The sequence below is a fragment of the Elephantulus edwardii genome, unplaced genomic scaffold, assembly GCF_000299155.1.
Source record: "Elephantulus edwardii isolate Elephantulus edwardi_28Jun2011 unplaced genomic scaffold, EleEdw1.0 scaffold00144, whole genome shotgun sequence".
Lineage (NCBI taxonomy): Eukaryota > Metazoa > Chordata > Mammalia > Macroscelidea > Macroscelididae > Elephantulus > Elephantulus edwardii.
The window spans coordinates 8,171,705-8,194,671 of NW_006399894.1; the positions used below are offsets into that span (position 1 = coordinate 8,171,705).

General features: G+C 35.8%; 1 protein-coding gene across 1 annotated transcript in view; it reads right to left on the reverse strand.

Moving 5' to 3' along the window:
* MMRN1 (multimerin 1) overlaps window positions 1–22,967 on the reverse strand; it is an 86,895-nt gene that overhangs the window by 47,128 nt on the left and 16,800 nt on the right. The window contains exons 2-3 of the mRNA XM_006894483.1: window positions 11,405–11,524; window positions 6,648–6,754 (exon numbers count right to left, since the gene is read on the reverse strand). Of these exons, the coding sequence (XP_006894545.1) occupies window positions 6,648–6,754; window positions 11,405–11,524 (227 nt within the window). The remainder of the gene's footprint in view (window positions 1–6,647; window positions 6,755–11,404; window positions 11,525–22,967) is intronic.

Consider the following 22,967-nt stretch of genomic DNA (forward strand, 5'->3'; position numbering starts at 1 on the left):
AAAAATATAATATTAGAAGAGATTGAGATAGATAACAGTTTTAGTTTGCTTGGCTCCACAGTCAACACTCTTGGTACCACCTGCCAGGAAATCAAGAGATGAGTTGCATTGGGAAAGTCAGCTGACAAGGACCTCTCCAGAGTACTGAAGAGCAACGACGTCAGGCTGGAGACTAAGGTGCACCTGATCCAGGCTATAGTCTTTGCAGTTGCATGCTATGCATCAGAGAGCTGGACAGTGACTAGAAATGATAGAAAGAGAATTGATGCTTTTGAGCTGTGGTGCTGGAGAAGAGTGTTGAATATACCATGGACTGCTAGAAGAACAAACAGATTTATTCTGGAGAGAGTGAAGTGGGAATGCTCCATGGAGTCAAGGATGCTGAAGCTTTGTCTGACATACTTTGGGCAAGTTGCAAGGAGGGACTGGTCCTTGGAGAGGGACATCATGTTTGGGAGAGTGGGGGGACCGCGTAGGAGAGGAAAACCCTAGATGAGATTAATCATTTTAGTGATTAGGGTAGTGGGATTAGGTGCGTCAGAGACAATGAGGTTGGCATAGGATAGAGCAGGGTTTAGGGCTCTTGTACATAGGTTCACTATAAATTGCAAGCGAGTCAATGGCATATAACAACAAAACAACAAGGGGGTTTTAAAATGTTATTCTTTCATATTATTTGCAATAACATTTTAAAATAATCTCACTAGAGAAGTTCTATTTTAAAACTGTTACTAATAGTAGCTATTTTGTAATTTATAGAATTATTTTAAGTTATTTAATGTTATAAGAATTCATTTTGGAATTTAGAAAGCTTAAATTATTTAAGAGCATTTGTAAGACTCTATGTGTGTCATGTAGTTATAATATTTGTTGAAAGTCTATTTATTTCAATAACTGCATGGATGCATATTTACAACTTTCATTTTCTCTGTGAGAGATATCGTAAAACGTCTTTTCCCTATATGAAAAGTCTGACTAAAGCTGATTGTGGAATATTTTTAACAGGTTGGAAAATTAATTTTTATTTAGTCCTGTTTAATCTTAGAATACTTAAACTTAAATTTCTGTCTTTTGTATCATTAGAGTCATAATTTCTTTGTACTTCAGAACATTATAGAGACATCTACTGGGAAAATGTATTATTGCAAATTTTATAAATAAAATTTAAATAGTGTATTACCCTCTTAAATATATAATTTCTATATATATTGAGGATTAGGCCTCATTCTAGTTTTTCTGTGACTCACCGGTACCTAACAATAATAACAACGATGACATAGAGAGAGCTACGTTGGCCTAGTGGACAGAAAGTTATGCTACCAAGCCCAAGGTGGGTGATTTTAATCTGTGGCCCTCAGGCTGGATTCAAATTGTTTTCCTAGCAAACATTCTTCTATGTGGTATAGCACTAGTCTGTGCAATGCTATACAGAGGTAACTCGTGGTTGCTGTGACGCTGAACACTGTGACAGTGATGTGTCAAACGTGGTAATGGGTAGCCATGGTGGACAGTGTTTGCTGGAGCTTCCCGATTAAATCAAGCCGCATCCACTTCAGAAATGGCTTGCCTCCAGAAAATCTAGGTAGGAACAGTGCTCAGGCCTTTCATTCATCAGGTCGCTACTAGTCGTCTATGACTCGATGGCACTTAACAACAAACAACAACATGATCATCAAAAATATATTTTCAAATGTTTTTCACAATTATTCTTTTCATGATTTTGATGATTTTGATTCTTCTTTCTTTACAGAATAATATCCAGTTGTATTTATTAAAATATTATTCTTGGTAAATTTAATATTTAGTAAGATAATTTTTAATTATTGCTAACAATGTTTAGGTTTTTCGTTGTAGTTACAGGACATATGTGCAGGATTGGTAACATTATAAACAGTATATTGTGAAATAAGTTAATGGAGATATTTGCACCATAGGCTTTATATCACAGCAGAGCTTCCTAATAGGTTAGAGATGGATTTATAAAGATGGAGGAAAAAAGAATAAGGGGGAAAGATGAAAAGGAAAGTAGAAGCAAAGAAATAAAGCAAAACATATTTGCTAGAGACTATTTATTCATGATCTATTGATATTTCTTACAAATAAAAAGTTAAATATAGAATTACTTTGTGACTAATTGTCCCACTTCTAGGTACACATCAAAAACAATTAAAAAGAGAAACACAAATCAATATATCCTCACCAATGCTCTGCGCAGCTCTATTAACAGTTGTTGTTGTTGTTGTTAAGTGCTGTTGAGTTGTAGAGAATTCATAACGACCCTAAGAATGAAAGACCTGAAAACGTGTATAACTTTCATCCTTTCTCCACATTCATAGAGTTTCAGGACGCAAACTATTTGGCAAGTGGATGCCACTCCTGCTTCCAAGCTTGTTTTAATCAGGGAACTCCACCAAACACTGTCCACCATGGGTAACCATTATCACATTTGACACATCTGTGTTACAGTGTTTAACATGACAGCCACCACAAGTAATCTCTGTATAGAAAATGGACAAACCAGTGCTACATCACTTAGAAGAAATTTGATAAACAACAATTAAAACCAGGCCTGAGGGCCGCAGACTAAAATGACCCACCTTGACCCATGGTAGACTGTGTTTGGTGGAGCTTTCTGTTAGATGATTAATAGATAATAATAATAATAATAATAATAGATAGATAGACACAGACAGAGACATAGAGACATACACTATGTATGTCTCTATGTCTCTATCTCTATCTCTATATCTTTCTAATCTAAATGTCCACCAACTGATGGTCAATGGGTAACCAAAACTGGCATATTTACTTAATCAAGTGTCACTCCTCCATAAGAAGAAATGAATTCTTGTTACATTCTACAACATTGATCCAAACTTTTTTGCTTTTAAGTGGAGAAAATGTCAGTCACAAAAAGACAAATATTCATTTTCCATATGAAATACTTACAACTTACAATGTAGAGAGAGAATACTGAAAGACTAAATATAGTATGGTTAATAAGGATAAGAAGGGGGAAAGAGGAGTCATTGCTCAGAATCCACTGCGTTTTTGCTAAAAGTGATGATATAATGTGAAAACACAGTAGTGACAGTTTTACAGCATGATAAACATGGTGACATGCAATTGAACATGTTAAAATTATGAAAAGGACAAATATTTTGTTTTATATATATGTATATTATCACAATAATAAAAAAATATTCTCATTGACATCCCAAATAAAGAGAAAATATTGGTTTTATACTGAGCAATTCACAGAATGAATTGAGGAGCAAACGCGTTAGAAGCAGATATTTGACAAGTTTACGTAGTATTTTACCAATTTCCTGTCAATTAAATAGTCCCCTGATGATGAAAAGGACTAGAAGGAAGTCATTGTCAGAGTAATTACATAACTGGGTTACTTCAATCTGCTGGGGACTTGGAAGAGGTATAAAGAATATCAACTAAGCTGATTAATGGTGCCAGACTTGAGGCAGCTTGTCACACAGGACAGAATGCACACTTCTATCAAAAGAAGCCTGACAATTTTCACTCAAGCATAAGACTGAAAGAAAGATTGTTGGTACATACATAAAATGTATTAAAAAAATAGTGAAGGGAGAGTGGTGGTGGAGGTGTTTGGCATGTAATTGGATCACTATCAGAAGAAAAGATGCAAAAGACCCCAGTATAGGTGAGAGATAAAGAAGGGCACAAAAACAGAGACACAATAGTTCTGTATACTATATGTGTGTTGGTTGCCACTAATGAAAAATTCAACAGCTTTTATGTACAATAATAAAAATGAAGAATAATATGGTCAGAGCACTGCAGGGAGCCAGACGAGGTTCTTTCAGAATCACCATTATATGAGATTTGATTGTATAACAATATGACACAATGGGTTGATGTATCTGCAAGGGACAAAGATCATCTCCATAGATTTCAATACAATGGAAACATTTCCACAACAGCTTGATCAGCAGACATCTGAATCGGGAATAGTTCCAATTATACAAGGTTGACAATTTCAGATTCAAAACTATTCTTGGATATATATATTAACAGATATGCAAGACAATGAATGAGAAGTCAAAGTATAAGGATATCCACAGATAATTTCTAATTACAATACAAGCCGCCATTCAATGACAAAGCTAGTTATTCCCAAAAAGTGCACAGAAAGTACACAGTAGGTATGTAAAACCATCAATTTGGTGGTGGTTTTTTTGGCTTGTGTTTGTTAACAGTGACGGATTGTCACCCATTCTCTACAAATCCCAGCCCTGATGTATGTAGATCATGAATGCAGTTCATGATAACTCAGTAAATATGAGAGGACAAAGCATGGCACTAAAAGCAGCCCTTATGAGCTCAAGTTCTTAATGGTCTTTGACATACACACTTTGCCACATAGCTTAGATTTAGTCCTGCATACAATAGAATTAAACAGACATCTTAAATCTCCAGAAAGGTGTTCTGCAGCCATACTGTGAATCTTTGAGAAATGATAATAAAATTAACATTTTCAAGATACTCTCTTTTATACAAAACCAGAAATATTTAACAACTACTTTTTTTTTTACTTCAATATAGTCTGCATTTGTGCATTTGTCTGGAACTTTAAACTGTCCATCAAATACAGCTTAGTAATAATAACCATTTTTTTTTCATTGTGACCAAATGTAAGCAACTTTATGAAAATCAGAAGTGCTTGTAGGTCACATTTTGGTATTTTTTAAGAGTATGCAAAAAATGTCTCATTTCCATGTTTTCTGTATATATGATATTTTCTTTAAAAGTTCATATTTCTGGTTGTACATGTAGTATATATTTATGATATACTCTGAAAATGTATTCTATTTTAAAAATAGCCCTGAAATTCAGGTCATTTCCAGAGTAATTTGGCTATTGATTCATACTGTATGGGTTAGCAAATCTATGTATAATATCCTTAACTAAACTACAAGGTTGTGAGAGCTTTTGTGTGATGACTGTCTTGTTCTTAATGTGAATTATAATGGCTTCTTCACACTTAAATTAATTTTTAATCACAGTCTCTTACACTTTTGATTGGATTGCCTACCACTGCTAATGGCCTTTCTTGTAATATCCATTCATCTAAAATATGTATGCTGATGCCACATCTTATTTTTCAAAAGAAACTTCTTTGAAGTCAAAAGCAAATGAACAGTCACAGAGATGCTAGGGCCACAGGAGGTTATCATGTGTTTCATGAGCTTTGTCACCAGAAAATCCCAGTTGGAAAAAAAATGGCTTCTTAGAATTTAAAAAGAAAGACAGAATTATTCATGGAATATTAAGGAAAGTGTTTAGAATTTCATTTCATGCATAAGTTAAATATTTACTTCAAATTATTAAATTAGAATTAAATAATTATCTTAACAAAAATACCATTTCTAAATAATTTAAATGTATCATTATTATTTGGTATATTAACATGGCATGACTTTACAATTAAAAACAAGTAAGATATTCAGTTAGATCTCTAGCTACTTACATAAAATCAAGAAAAAAATGGAAGGGGAAATTCAAAGATAGTTTATGAGATTATAGGTACTATAGTAGACGCTATCAAGGAGCCCTGATGGCACAGTAATTAAACTCTCAGCTACTAATTGAAAGGTCAGGTGTCAAACCCAGCAGCCATTTAATAGGAGATGCGTCAGTCAGCTTCCCAAATAATATATATTTGAACACCCTATGGGGTAGTTTTACTCTGTACTGTAGAGGTATTTTGAGGTGGAATTGACTTGATGACAAGGGACTTAATTCTGACTATGGCGCTGGTCTGTGCGTTGCTGTACAGAGGTAACTTGTGGTTGCTGTGATGCTGAAGCCTGTGACAGTGATGTGCCAATCGTGGTAATGGGCATCCATGGTGGACAGTGTTGGCTGGAGCTTCCCGACTAAATCAAGCCTGGAAGCAGGAGCGCCATCCACTTCCAAAATGGCTTGCCTCCGGAAACTATGTACGAACAGTGCTCAGGCTTTTCGTTCATAGGGTCGCTATGAGTCATCTACGACTCGATGGCATTAAACAACAACAACAACAACTGTTCTAAAGCTTCAGAGCTCAAACTTATCCCACAGAGCAGAAAAAGAAAGATCTGTAGACTGTCTTTTACAAATAGTCCAACTAAGACAACTTGGTGGATCAATTCTACTTTGGAACATATGAGGTGGCCATGAACTAGAATCACTTTGACAGCAATTGTTTTGAAGGTTTGTTTACTTTGTAGCTGAGATCCAGTTGTTGTTGCAGGTCGATGGTGTTGAGTATGACTCATAGTGACCCTATGAACAGCCGGCCTAAATCACACCCTATCTTGTGTCATCCTCATTATCTCTGACACCCTAGAATCTATTGCTGAAGTCGCCATGTCAATTCTTCTTGTTTGGAATCTTCCTCTCATTCATTGACCCTCGTCGTTTTAAAAATAATGTCCCAGGTAGGGCACTGTAAAGCACTATTTTTTTATTTACCTTAGTTCAAAAATGAGAAAGCAAGTAATTTTTTTTACATTAGAATTAGAATCAACTGGTTTTTTTCTTTGGAATTTGTACATTTCTTAATTGTTATGTAAATGAGTACAGTTAAGATATTATCATATTAAAAAACATATATATAAAATATGTACCTTTTTTCTGACATTTTGGACCACTGAACCCAGGACAGCACTTCCAATCCAATGAAGTAACAATTTTATGTTGCATTCTATAGACAGGATTTGATATTTTCTTAGACCTAGAGAGAAAAGAGATGGGAAGAGATTCTTTTTTCACATTCAATTGTCACTTGAAGAGGGTAATAAATGTAAAATTACTAGGGAAATGCCTAAACTATAATAAACATTTAATGTTAGCTCTTATTCTATAATAAATTTAATCTCAATATTATTGACAGGATTTTAAAATGTATTATGAAAGCACTAGTGATTACATGGTTTGGTATTTTAAATTGGTAACTCATTACTTTTTTAAGACAGTATAGTTTTTCAATTTATGATGTCTTTTGTTAAACCAATGTTAAAACTTATTTTAATTCCAGAGTTTAAATAGTTATACCAGAGTTAACTTATTTCTGTTTCAATTAATATTATTTTCTATATCATTATAATTAAAAGAACTTGAAATAAATTGAGTCTTTATGATCCAATTAAAATTATAATAATCACTAACATATTCAATCTTCACTTTATTATTTCTCACCTTTTAAACGAATCATAATATCTATTCATTCTGTGATTTATAAAGAGAGAGAAATTAAGAGTAATTTAACATGAGAAGATACCATTTATGAAGGAAAAAAGGAGGGAAAATGAAGAAATTAACATTTCAACACACAATCAAATTAAATAATGATTAGTACTAAATCACAGGTTCTATGTTTGCATATGTACCTCATATTGACTATATAGTTCTTATCCCCATAATTTCAGTATTTAGCTAACTAATATTTAGTCAGATGTGTCAAAGGAATTGATGCCTAGTTTCTTGTGTTATTTTCATAGGTTTTGTTTTGCTTCCTTTAACATAGAGTTGTTATGAGTTGCAGGTCACTCTACAGCACATAACGACAACAACAATGAAAATGAGTGATAAATAATCACCAGTTTGCAGATTCACGTGTAAAGTAGCTGGATTCTAGAAGGTAGGTTCTTCTTGTTTTGGTTGAGGGTCAGGTGTGGACTATTTTGTTGTTTTTATTTTTTCACAACTGTGTAAGAGCTGATTTTGTTTGCTGGATTTGGCTAACAGTGAGCTGTGTGCTGGAAGCCTCTTGTTTAGAGTTAATCAGGACCTGGTGAATGGGCTTGTGTATTTAAAAGTCAGTTGGGCCCTCTGGCCTTTGGCCCTCAGGCCTGCTGTTGATTGGAATGAACATTCTTCTAAGTGGTACTGCACTGGTCTGTCAATTTGCTGTAGTGAGGTAACTTAGGGTTGCTGTGTTGTTGAATGCTGTGCCACTGGTGTATCAAATGTCATAATGGCTATCCATGGTGGACAGTGTTTGATGGAGCTCCCAGATTAAGACAGGCTTGGAAGCAGGGGCGGCATCCACTTCCTAAAGAACATGTTTCTGGAAATTATAAACTTAGAAAAATGACAGTCGTTATAGAACAAGGTTCAGATCTTTTGTTCATAGGGTCACTATGAGTTGTGCTAGACTCAATGGCACTTAACTACAACAACATACATATTCAATTATCTGCTGATATTTCATATTTATTTCATAGCTAAACGCAATAGACTCTACCTCAGCCTAGGCTGAGTGGGCCTCCCATCTTGCCATGTCTTATCTGTTCCCAGCACTTATGTAGAAACAGCATTAGTTATTTTCATGAATAAACCTTGAACATATAAAGGACAAATACTAAAATGACATTAGGATTCTTAAGCTTTGATATTGCTATAACTCAACAATAAGTGTCACTGTTTTTGTTTTAATATACTTTTTAAAAAATTTATTATTAATTTCAAGGAAAATTTACAGAGACTTTGGATTTCCATTCATTCATGTTACACTTTTCTCCCCTCCCAACCTTCCCCCTTAGTACACTACCCTCTTGGAAAAGTGAAAGAAAAATTCTTTCACTGTTTTACAATCCCTCCCCCCAGGTCCACTCCACTATGCAGCCTTCATTCTGGACTCCTGTCATGACAAAAATCCCTAATAATTTTCCTTCTTAAACAGTTTTATCCCTCATCTGTTTCAATGTAGTATACATTATTGAAGCCATCTTTCTCAGTCTCTTCCAAACCCTGAGGTCAGTCCTACTTTACAACAGTGGCACTATGCAGTATTTGTCCTTTTGTGACTGAAATACTTCACTCAGCATAATGTCCTCCAGGGTCACCCATTTTGAATAATATTGCATGAGTTCCTTGTTTTTTCAATGCAGCATAGTATTCCATAGTGTGAATATACCAGAGCTTCTCTATCCATTAATTTGTTGATGGGCACTTAGGCTGTTTCCACCTCCTTGCTATTGTGAACAAAGCCATGATAAACATGAGTGTGTGCATATATCTGCTTGGATGTCAGTAAATGTCACTATTTGTAAGTTGTCTTCAGCTGCAAAATAAGCAATAATGTTTTTCCACCCTAAAATGAAACTAATTATTTGCTTACTTCCCCCCTACTTCCCCCCTCCCCAATAAATTTAATTCAAGTAGTTTTTATGTCCACTGAATATTCCAACAGCAAAAGCCAAGTAGAAAGCAAGGCAGTTTGGAAGGGCCAGACTTTTTAGAGGTTTGTTTTTTTATAGAGTTTTTAGTTTAGTAGTAAAATTCTTCTCATTTATGCAGGTGACCTGAAAAGTTATCAGTCTGAAGATTTAGGTGTGCCTGACCTAAGCTATGGTATTTTGCATTGTTTCATATGTAGTCAAGGACATGCTAAAATGTTAAAAGAGTAAAGATATCAGTTTAAAGACTAAAACGAGCCTGAAGCAAACCAAGGTATTTATTTTTTTCTTATGCTTCTGAAAGTTGTCAATGAATAAGGATGACAGAAGACAAATCAATACCTTTGAATTGTGGTGGTGGGGAAGAGTACTGAATATGAACATGGACTGCCAAAAGAACAAGCAAATCTTTCTTAGAGGAAGTGCAACAAGCATCCTCCTTAGAGCAAAGATAGTGACACTTACATATACTTGTCACATATTGTTAGGAGGGACCAGTCTTTGGAAAAAGACATCATGCTGGGAAAAGTAAAGAAAAAGAAAAAGAAAGGAAGGCCCTCTACAGATGGATTGAGATATATCAATGACACAACAATGGGTTTGAGCATGATAGAGATCATGAGAATGGGACAATATGTGGCAACATTTCCGTGAGTCACTGTGAGTCATACTAGATTCAGTGGCATGTAGCAACGTGAAAGTGGCCTGGATTCAATTCCCTATCAAAATTTTTTAAAAAAACACCAACAACAAAAAAGGACAACCATCACTCCTCTGACATTGGAAGCTTGTATGTTATTATTATGCTGTGCATACTTTCTAGATTAAAACAGACTAGGAAGAAAGGCTTGATAATAATTTTACTTCTAAAACTATTTGTCAGTGAATGCCCTATTCCTCACAAAGTTCCTATCTGCAACTGATTAAAGGATGGCACAGGAGAGAAGTAGTTTGTTTTGTTGTGCATGATGTCACCGTGATTCTGAGCTGGATCCATGGCAGCTAAAAACAAAAGCAACAAAGAAGCATCCAGTTTGTTATTGTTGAAGTCAATTTTCCTGTTTTGGCAAACTGGATTTCTAATGTGTTGCTCAGACATTTTTTTTAAGTGATAGGCATTACATACTTTTTGAAATTTCTGCCAATGCAGAAATATATGGAGAATAAACTAGAAATATGTAATAAAGAGAAATTTTTCTGGTTTATTTAAAAAGTGAGCAAGAACTCACCTTGACCTCACAAAGGCAGAATGATATGGGTTACTGATGAAATATTTCCATTACTGAAGAATTAACAATGCATTCTTTGTATGTCTTGTTGGCGAGGATATCCTCACAAAGGGAATAAATGCTAAAAGCAGAATTGGAGCGCAGGTCTCCCAAATCCCTGAGATGTGCTTTAGTTCTTCTGCCCAAGAGCCTCTGTACTCCCTCAAGGGTCTAAGAAAGACCCTGATTTTATGTATCCTTATTACACATTGTTCCAAATTGCCAATGTGTCAGGTTCATTGTCTGAGTTATTTGTGTGGCAATTTGCATAACACTAGCCATCACGACTTGAATAACAATTTCCATTTTTTATAACAGGCTCTTCTGAAACGCCAGCTGAGCTGCTCTGTAGGAATTTAGAAAAATGTATCAATTGCTCAGTCTCACATTTTAGGAAAATGTTATGGGCTGTTTTAAAAATGAAAACAAATAAGTTATTAGAATAGATACAAGAAAAAATAGCTCACTTGACTGTTTTACTTTTTACTAATGGATAATTGCATTTAGTGGGTTTCTAGGAATTTCAAGACATGAGCCAAGTTGTGGACTCATCTATGACTTAGAGTGAAAGGAAAATTATCAAGAAATACTTGTGACTACGTGTGACTAAAATGATTAATTAAAAAAACAGAATTATTTAAAAGATCATGGAATAAATGTTAGAGCAAAAATAAGAATTGCACGAGATTCTGTCAGTGAAGGCTCACAGTGTACCAGATACTAACTAGACAAAGAACCTAATTACATTTTCTCTGATGATTCTAAAATGAATCATATGAAATAGATAGTAATAGTATTTGTACTTTAACTTATCCAAGATTACAGCTCTTATTTGAATGTGATGTCCATAATCTTGCCCGAGACACATGTTTGTAGCATGACTGATGTCCTTTATATCGCCCAGACACGTGGCTATGCCCAAGAAACACCACTTACCTCTGGGCACAGAGTCCTCTGGGCCAACCACAGGATCCTGTCCCACTTGGAACATAAGTCACCTGGTTGTCCAATATCACTGTGGGAGAGAGTCTGGTATGTACATAAGCACACCAATTCCTTAAAAAAAAGAGAATTTTGTTAGAAAAGTATTATCCATTCATATACCTCTATCTACTTTCAAAGGAACTATAGGGTAAGATACCTGGAAAATGTGATTTTTATGCACTCTACCCTCAAGTTGTACAGTCAACACTCTCGGCACCAGTAGCTAGGAAATTAAAAGACGTGTTGCCATGGGAAAGTCTGCTGTTAGGGACCTCTCCAAAGTGCTGAAGAGCAATGGTGTCTCTCTGGAGACTAAGGTGAGTCTGATACAGGCCATGGTCTTTGCAAACACTTGTTATGCGTCAGAGAGTTGGACAATGACTAAGGAGGATAGAAGGACTATTGATGTCTTTGAGCTTTGGTGTTGGAGAAGAGTTTTGAGGGTACAATGGACTGCTAAGAAAAAAAACAGATTCATCCTGGAGAGAGTTAAAATGGGTTGCTCCTTGGAGGCAAGGATTCTGAGGCTTCGTCTGACATACTTTGTTCATGTTGTAAGGAGAGACCGGTCCTTGGAGAAGGACATCATGCTTGGGAGGGTGGAGGACAGGCGCAGGAGGGGAAGGCCCTCTAGGAGATGAATTGATTCAGTGACTGGGGTAATCAGGATGAGTGTGTCGGAGACAATGAGATTGGCACAGGACAGAACAGAGTTTAGGGCTGTTGTTATACATAGGGTAGTTATGAGTCGCAAGTGACTTGATGGCATATAACAACAACAAAAAAAAATAAAAAATGAGTCAAGAAAGGTAAAAATACTTGCACATTTTGGAGAAAGTAATCAGTATCATTAAATTGTACATGTAGAAAGGTTGAATTGGTATAAGTTCTTATAGGAACATTTTCAACAAAAAAGACAACTAAATAAAACTATTTTTAAGGATAATGAGAAAGCTCTATGGCAGAAAAATGGACAATATTCTCCAGGATGATTTTCAGCCTGGAACATCCATGGGAGAACTAGCTATAATTGGGGTCTGACTCAATGACAATGAAATTCTCATATTTTAATTTTAATGCTATTGTTGTTGTTATGTGCCATCCATTATTAGTGACCCTATGTACAAGAGCTTTAAATAGCTGTTCTATCCTGTGCCAACCTAGCCTCTCAAACACACTTATTCCCACCGCTCCAGTCACAGAATCGATCCATCTCATCAAAGGTCTTCCTCTCCTTCACCCCCACCTCCACTCTGCCAAACATGATGTCCCTGTCCAAGGACCAGTCCCTCCTTGCAACATACCCAAAGTATGTCAGATGAAGCTTCAGAATCCTTGCCTCTAAGGAGCATTTCGGCTTCACCTTCTCCAGGACAAACTTGTTTGTTCTCCTAGCAGTCCATGCTATATTCAACCAGCAACAAAGCTCAAAGGCATCAATTCTCTATCAACCCTATTCACTGTCCAAGTCTCTGATACATAGCATATAATTGCGAAGATTATAGCCCGGATCAGGAGCACCTTAGTCTCCAGCCTGACGTTGTTGCTCATCAGTACTCTTGAGAGGTCCTTCACAGCCTACTTTCCCAATGCAATTGGTCTCTTGATTTCCTGGCTGTTGTTACCAAGAGTGTTGATTGTGGAGCCAAGCAAACTAAAACTGTTAACTATCTCAATCTCTACCATCCATACTGATGCTGCCAATTGGCCCAGTGGTGAGAATCTTTGTTTTCTTGGTGTTCTTTATCATTCTTTTTTCAAATACTTTCGTTTATCTTTTAAAATAATTGGATTGTAATATAATTTCTCTGTATATATCTTTTATATATAGTATCAAGTGATTTGTGAGAGATATATGTGTTTTGTATTTTTCCTTCCCCAGTCTGTAATAGCACTTTTCATTGTCTTAATAAGTTTTTAGAGTAAGTAGAGGGTTTTTTTCCTTTCTATTTTTGCTGAGGCAATGCTATTCATGGATATCCTTCTCCCTTCCCTACCTGTGTATTGTTTTATACCCAGAAATTAATGAAGATTTGGCATTTCACAGACCTAGAGGATAGTGAAGGTATCACCACTTAAAAAAAATTTTGACAATATTTACCTTCTAAAATTAAACTGTGTATGCTTTTTACCCAGCAGTCCTATTCATTTCTTATTTTTTTTAATTTTTATTGATATTTTAATGAAAAGTTTACAGAAAAATTGTATTTCCATTCATTCGCTGTTCCATATTTTCCTCCCTAGCCACCCCCTTCAAGTTTGCTTTTCTCTTTATTAAGATTCTCATTGTTGTACAATTTTTTCTCTCCACCTCCACCCACTTTGCTATGCACCTCTCATTCTGCACTATTGTCATGCAAATAATACCTAATCATATATTTGTTTAAGAGTTTCTTTCCCTCATCAATTTAAGTGCAGTGTTCATTTTTTATCCCCCCTTATTTAGTTTCCTCTCAGCTCTCATGTCAATCCTGTTTTATAATAGTGTTATTATGCAGTATCTGACCTTTTGTGACAGAGATATTTCACTCAGCATAATGTCCTCCAGGGTCCCCCATTTTTTATAATATTTCATGAGTTCCTTATTTTTTCAGTGCTGCATAGCTTTCCATTGTGTGACTATACCACAGCTTCCCTATCCATTAATTTGTTGATGGACACTTACTTGGGTTTCTTCCATCTCTTTGCCATTGTGAACAATGCAGCAATAAACATGGATGTGCATTATGTTTGACTAACAGTTCTGGTTTCATTAGGGTATATTCTCAGTAGTGCAATTGCTGGGTCAAATGTTATTTTTATTTCCAGCTTTTTGAGAAAGCACCATACTGTCTTCCATCTTGGTTGCATCATTTTACACCTCCATTATCAGTGAATAAGGGCTCCAATTTCTCCACAATCTTGCCAGCATTTATTGTTTGCTGCTCTATTGAACTTTGCTATTGTTACTGGGGTGAGATGATATCTCATAGTAGTTTTGATTTGCATCTTTCTTAGAGCTAGGGATTTTGAACATTTCTTCATGTGTTTGTTCGCCATTTAAATGTCTTCTTTGGTGAAGTGTCTGTTCATATCCTGTGCTCACTTTGTGATTGGTTGTTTACTTTTATTTTGTTGAGGTGCTGGAATACTCTATAAATTCTAGATATATGTCCTTTATCAGATATATCATTGTTGCTGTTGTTGTATGTGCCGTCGAGTCGCTTGCGACTCATAGCTACCCTATGAACAACAGCTCTAAACTCTGCTCTGTCCTGTGCCAATCTCATGGTAAACGACACACTCATCTACAATGTCCCAGTCACCGAATCAATTCACCTCCCAGAGGGCCTTCCCCTCCTGCTCCTGCCCTCCACCGTCCCAAGCATGATGTCCTTCTCCAAGGACCGGTCTCTCCTTACAACATGAACAAAGTATGTCAGAAGAAGCCTCAGAATCCTTGCCTCAAAGGAGCAGCCCGATTTAACCCTCTCCAGGATCAATCTGTTTTTTTTTTTTTCATAGCAGTACATGGTACCCTCAACACTCTTCTCCAACACCAAAGCTCAAAAGTGTCAATTCTCCTTCTATCCTCCCTGGTCATTGTCCAGCTCTCTGATGCATAACAAGTGATTGCAAAGACATGACCTGTACCAGATGCACCTTAGTCTCCAGAGAGAGGTCCCTAACAACAGACTTTCCCATAGCAATACGCTATCTAATTTCCTGGCTACTGGTGCCGAGAGTGTTGACTGTGTGGCCAAGCAGACTAAAGCGGTGAACAATCTCAATTTCTTCACCATCCATCCTGATGCTGAGAATTGGTCCAGTGGTGAGAATCTTTGTCTTCTTGACATTGAGCCTCAATCCATATTGAAGGCTGCAGTCCTTGACCCTCAGCAGAGAGTGCTTCAGATCCTCCTCAGTTTCAGCAAGTAGGATTGTGTCACCTGCATAATGCAGATTGTTGATAGATCTTCCACCAATCCTGATGCTGAATTTCTCCTCATAGAACCCTGCCTCCCGGATGATCTGTTCTGCATACAGGTTGAAAAGGTATGGAGACAGGACACATCCCTGGTGTACGCCCTTCCCAAATTAGAACCTTGCAGTGTTTCCTTGCTCTGTTCTGACGACTGCCTCTTGGTTCAAGTATAAGTTTTGCATTAGCAGAGTCAAGTGTTCTGGGATTCCCATTCTTCGCAGAGTCAGCCACAGTTGGTTATCATCCACACAGTCAAATGCCTTTGCATAATCAATGAAGCACAGATAGACATTCCTCTGGTACTCCCTGCTTTCAGCCAAGATCCATCTAACATTAGCTACAATATCCCTAGTACCACGACCCCTTCTAAACCCAGCCTGGACTTCTGGCAGGTCTCTGCTGATGTGCTGTTCCAGTCATTTTTAGATAATGTTCGGCAGAATCTTGCTTGCATTTGAAATCAACAATATTGTTCTATAGTTTCCACACTCTGTTGGGTCACCTTTCTTTGGAATGGGAACAAATATAGATCTCTTCCAGTCAGTTGGCCAAGTGGTTGTTCTCCAGATTTCTTGACACAACTTGGTGAGCACATCCAGGGCAGCATCTGTTAGCTGAAATATGTCAATTGGTATACCATCCATTCCTCGGGCCTTATTTTTTGCTATTTCCTTCAAAGCAGCTTGAACTTCTTCCTTCATCACCATAGGCTCTTGCACTTATGTTATTCCATTAAATTCTTCTGTGTCTGCCAATTCCTTCCAATACAATGACTCAGTATATTCTTTCTATCTTCTTTTAATCATTTAGTATTCTGCCTAAAACATCTTTGATTATAGTCACTCGAGGTTTAAATTTGTTCTTCAGTTCCTTGAGCTTAAGAAATGCCGAGCAAGTTCGACCCTTTTGGTTTTCTGACTCCAGCTCCTTGCACATTTCATTGTAATATTTTACTTTGTCATCCCGCACTGCCTTTTGAAATCTGTTCAGCTCTTTAGTATCTTGAATTCTTTCTTGTGCTTTGGCTTCTCTACGCTCATTACCAAATATTTTTTCCCAGTCTGTGGCTTTCCTTTTTACCCTGTTGGGGAAGCTTTTTGATGTCCATAGGGATTTGATTCGTAGAAGATCCCATTCATCTATTTTAGTCTCTCCTGGTTTTACATTTTTCAGGATACTTGGGAGACTGTTTATATTGTGGATCAGGGCTTTTAGAATTCTTCCAACCTTTTCTATGATGAAGTATATCATTCTTTGCTTTATTCATAGGTCCTTGATACACTTGGAGTTGGTTTTTGTGTCTGGTGTGAGACGTGGGTTTTGCTTGAGTTTTCCACAGATCATTTTCTAACTTTACCAACACCACTTGGTAAAGAGGCTTTCGTTTCCCCACTTAACTGATTTCATCTCCTTGTAAAAAATCAGTTGATCATAGGTAGATGAACTGATTTCTGGGTTAGCAGTCCTATTTCTAAGGAGCTCTGGTGCCATAATCAGTAGACATTTATGCTGCTAACCCAAAGATGAGGGTGCTCCTTAGGTGGTTCAAATCCACTGCAGCTCTGTGGGAGAAAGATAGGAAATCTTCTCCCATTCAATTTACAACCTCAGAAAATCACTGGAGGGTCATTTTATACTCGAATCCAACTTAGGCAATAAGTTGTTTTTGTATTTGTTTTATTTTTGTAAAGACAGTATTGCATAAGTATGTCAGAGACGATGTATCTGAATATTTGCAGAAGTGTCTATTCAAAGTTATCCAAACTTGAAAATAACCCAATGTCCCCTACCATAGAATACTTACATATTACCTGTAATATTCACACAGTAGATATTATTCATGAGAAAGACTAACCTACAATATTATTCAATAACAAAATTTGACTTTGAATAAACTTATAATAAAAGCAAATCACAGATAGAATACAATATGACATTTTTCTTGTAGAAAGAAAAAATAGTTACTAATCTGTATTTGTATATTTCACGGATATTGTCATTTTAATATATTATAAACTAAATTAATTATATCATACTGATTTAACTGGCTTCCTATTCTTGTTCTGTCTTATTTAGTTATAGGGAGACTACTGTATTCATGTTTTTTTAAAACCAAACTGTTTCTAAAAACTGAATTTTTATCTTTTTAGGATATTTAAAAAGTTCATTGTTAGGAATCTGTAATTTTAGTTAATTTTAGATCCACATCCTTATGATTACCCATTTTCATATACAGGATGATATAGTATTATTATATTAATCCACTAAGCTCTAAAGAAGCTGAGAAATTTTAATAGCATAAACGTAATTTGCCACAAAAATGTCACTGTCAGACAAAAATAGCATTAATGTGCCTGATGACTTTCTAAATATAGTCAAGTAAATAACATAAGTATATACTATCTGCTCCTAATTATTTCAGATAAAAAAATAAAATAAGATTACAAAGACATTTGAAGGGAATGGAGAAACAACTGAATCCCTATTAAATAAGTGCACAGAAAATTACGTAGTCACACTTAATAAAAGAATAAATTATCAAACACAAACCATGTATACATAGGTTTTATTATGTTATATGTTTATTTTTAAAAATAAATTATCTACTTTAAATAAGTTCATCCTACTTTCTACAGGTTGTTGTTGTCATGTGCCCTCGTGTTGCTTGTGACTCATAGTGACCCTATGTACAACAGTTTCTATAGGCAGATGTGTAAAAAATGTTTTAATGTGCTCATAATTTGTGATATAAATTATTTATTTATTTTAAAATAAAAGATAATGATATAGACCTTGCTGGGGAAAGGAGAAAGATCAGCCTTTCGTATAGAGGCAATGGTGTTGTTATGTACCATTGAGCTGAAATGAACTCCTAAGCTGGCCTTCCAGTAGGTTTTCAGAGGCTGTAAATTGCATAGGACAAGATGGCCATCTTTCTCCTGTGGAGCAGCTGGTGGATTCGACCATGCACCTTTGGTTTGGCAGTACAACTCTTTACTACTAGTCCACCAGAGTTCCCTGTAGTGACAATGTTGTTGTTGGGTGCCCTTGAGTTGAAACTGACACATAACTGACCTTCCAGCAGGATTTCACAGGCAGTAAATTGCATCAGAGGAGACTGCACATCCTTCTTCCATTGAGCAGCTGGAGGATTTGAACCATATGCCTTTGAGAGTACACCACAGCTTCTTAGCGTTTATTAAGCTTTCCAAAAGGGTATAGCTCTCTCAGCAGCCAACTCAATTTAGTATTTTCTTTAAAGGCAATACTGTAATTTGATTTAATCATTACATTAAATAATTTTTCCATTCCCCTTGCTTTTCTATTTCTGTTTTTCTCCTATATTCAAGGGGAGGAAAAAACCCCATTTTTGTTGAGTTCAATTTAATTTCTTTTGTTTAAAGCATTGAGGGGAGGGGTAGCATCAAGAGGTTATTTTCCAAGTGTAGTGCTAATGACAGTGTTTTCTGACTGTAAATTCTAATTACTGCAATTCCAAATTGGTATGAGATTAGTGCCTTTAAATCAAGAAAATGCAAGAAAACTATTTTGCTTAAAAATAAACATAAGATAAGATAAAATAATGCAGAGCAAATGTAAAATTCAAAAAAGGGAACACATGGCTCCCCAGAGGAGAACAATGAAGGTAGTAAACATCTGCTGTGGAATATTTAGGTTTCTTAGGACCAAATGTTCTACAAATAAGGCTGACTTAGTCATTCATCCAACAAAAGTAGATAAACAGAAAACCATACAGCTCATCCTGTAAGGTTATTTTGAATGAGATTTTTTTAAAAAACCAAATAACCAAAACACAAAAAACACAAGCAAACAAAACAACAAAATAATTCAGACTTTATAAAGATTATAAGCAGATACTTTGCATATTTTGTTAAAACGTGATGTTGAGATAGAAAGAATATGAAACAGAGAACTGGAAAAATCAAGAAATAAAAAAACAAACACTTTCATTTAAGATGGTGAAAATAAAGCCATCTTAAAAATAACTAGATTTCTCGTGCAAATCCACTGATTATCCTAATTACTGAGAAGGACTAACTTCACCAGAAATACAATTAAATTGTCTATCACAGGAACATTTGTTGAATGGTTATGGAGGGTGAAGCGTGGGGCAAGAAAAAGAAAGAAAGAAAAATAACACCATTTCTGCATCCTCTAGGTTTGAGGACGTGAGGGGAAGCAAGTTTCTTTTCTGAGAGACACAGTGCAAGTGTCACCTACAGAGATTTTTTTTAAATTCTAAGTAATAAAACAGTCTCATGACTAAAATAGTTGAATAGACAAAGAAGCAGATCAGCAGATTGCTCATGGCCCAGGAATCTTTGATCTAAGGTAACTTGGGAGATATACCCAGAGCAAAAGAACCCCTAGTGTGACTCCTAATTAGGTATATTCTATTGATAAAATAAGCTCATTAAGGAATGTGAAAAATGTCAATATACTTTTTTTTGAGAATTAAATGGTTTTTATTTTTGCCACAAGAAGCTCTAAGAACTATAGCAGGTAATGGTTTATGAAATGTAGAACTTAAAAATCACAGAGGGAAGGCTGTACAAATATGAACATTACCATATTGGGGAAAATGAAGTCAAAGTTTTTCCCATAACTGACAGAGCTGAGGAAACCATTACTGTTGAATTACCATGATTCTTTAGATTATGCATGTCTTAAAAGACAAAATACATCATCAACTTGATTGTTTGAGGGGTTTTGTAGAGTTGGGGGGAAATGCAGCATGGATCCTTAGAGTGACTAAACGTGGGAGGATCTTTGCCACCAAAATCATAATGCTCACATAATATGTATTTTAAAATTTATCTTGCCAGACTGCTACAGCCTTTTAAAGGCTAGACATAGCCTGAGCATTTTCATTTTGTCATTTAACAAATGACAACTTCAAACTCGTTCCTCTCCAGAATTTTTCCAGGTAATTTTGCTTAAGAGCCAAGTTGAAGCTCAATAGCCAGGATTCTAGAAAGAACCTTTGGATTAATTTTCAACTCTTGCTACAGATTACCAATCCAATAAATGCTGCCATGAAGGGTTTTAGCCCCAAAGGAGTCTTCCACGTGAACTTCAGACTTTGAATATGGAAATGTCTCCTTGGAAAACTAAAGACCCTGAGGCATGTGCAAGGAAGAGTCATCTGGCAAAAATACAATTTACGGTTGTTTCCATTCCCTCTCAAAAAAAAAAATAAAATACAGAAGATACAATTAGTAGCAGAATTTAAACTTAATCATCAGAATTTACATACAGCACAGCAGCAGCCGACAATTATATCTGTATTATTTAGAATGAAGAGTTTTCCCTTATAGAATTATTAGTTTGTCACTACTAAAGGCAAACTAACTTCTGGAGCAGTTAAATCGGTAAGGACTAGAAGCTCTGCTGGCATCAGATCATTCACACTTGTAACTGGTGAAAACAGCATTAATGAAATGCAAACAAATCTCCACTGAAAACATGTCAGAGTGCAATCTATAGTCAAAGCATAATGTTAGCAATAGCTACACAGAAAAGAAACAAGCTATTGTGATTCCAGCAATCACAGAGTCTTAAAGTTATAAGCTACTTTCATATTCCCAAGGGTTAGTTTACAAAAGTGCTTGAAAGTTTAGGCTCACTGAACAGAAAACAGATGCACATCACCCTACCTCGTGGTAAGCAACAGATTACATTACTTTTCTTTCCCCTTACATTAACTGAAAAGAATTTTCCCTGATAACTCTCAGTAACCAATTCAGGAATTACTAAAACCATTATTTTCAAATGTAGCTTACCACCAGAATGATGTCTGTGTAAGAGATTATGATTAAAGCTTTAAATTCAAAATCAGGAAATAAGCTATTTTTAAAAATACATGACTAGGACAAAGGAAACAGCCTTGTTAAATTAATATTTAAACAAGAGTACAAATGACTAGTAACTATGCACAACAATCTTTTTCAGTATCTATTAAAATTTTTTTCCCTTTGCAAAAATCATTTACAGAAGTTCAAAATTTGTTATAAATGCTAGACTATATATTTGTTCCAATCTGCTCACTTTCAGTACTAGCACAGTTTTTCTTTTTTCCCCTAAGTATTTAAATATGTGCCATTTAAAAAGGAAGATGGCATTTATCAGTCTCAAGCTAAATGTGAATCCATAAGCCGATACAATATTCCTTATATAATTTCTAGTTGTTAACATAGTAGCAATTTGCAGATGGAATGGAACTTATTTTTAGAAGGAGTAAAACCTAAAAGGTTTTGCTGGAAAAAAACATTAGATTTTAATAATACCAATTTTTCTTTCAATTTTATCAAGTGAAAATTTTCTATTGGAGATTCAAAGTAATACAAACATTTAAAAAGAAATGCTCATAGTCTCCCACCAAAAATATGTAGAAAAAAAACTCTCATTTATGCAAGCTATCCTTTCATTTGGCGCCTTACAGGTCAGAGTCAAAAATCTGAAAAACTTCATAGGAGTATTTTAACCGTGAGCCAAAAGGATAGCTCTATTCAGTTCTACTTCCTATTCCTGTTGTGTGGCATCGACTCAGAACTGACCCACAGCTGGGCCTCCAGAGGATTTTCAGATGCAGTGAATCACCCAGGAGTAGACTGTCCATCCTTCTCCTGTGGAGCAGCTGGGAGAGTTATACTGCCTGTCTTTGAGATTTTGCAGTGCAGCTTCTTACCACATCTCGCCAGAGCTCCCTTTCTAATACGTAAGAATACAGAATTCAAAAGAAATGAAATAGAACTTTTCCTCTCTGTCTGTATTATGGAGATCTGTTTCTTTCCCAGCCTCGCCCTGCAAGAGACTACACTGCAAAGGCATATGGTGGCGCAGCCACCAATGTCTATTCCAGATGGTGGCAATGAGAACAGAACTTAACTCTAATTAGCTAAAAATGAATCGGTTTCTCAGATGAGACACATGTACGTATGACCAATTTCACTGGTGTTGGCAAAGGTGGGGGGGCGGGCAATGTTACCTATTTTGACTAACAGAATACACAGACCAGTGGCAAGTTACAATATACTTTTAAAAACAAACTATAAAAATAATATAGGCTAAAAAATTTTTTTAAAAAACCACCCGAAAACAGAACAACCCAACAACTGAGCTTGACAAAAGGGTAACAAGTAGTTAAAAGAAAAAGGTGATTCCTGACAAGCAATTTTATTTAGACCTATCCTTTCTAAGCATCCAGACTGGTGAATGGAGATCAGTCAACTTTGAAGTGTTCAGCTTCCTAAGGAATCATAACCTCCCATCCAGCCAACTCTACCAGGATTTCTCTTTAAGGGCAACAACACTGTTGCTTTTGTGCAGAAACATGTATTGGGGAGAAAAGGCATATTGATTCTCTGGATTTTTCTGAATTGATAGATATAAAGGCTTGTTTCAGGGAATGGTGCACATCTCTGTTTATTTACAATAAAGAACTGGTTTGCAAAATACACAGAAAAGAAACATACTGTGTTTTCCCTTCTAAAACTTGAATTCTTCTTATAATAAATGAAGAGACAACAC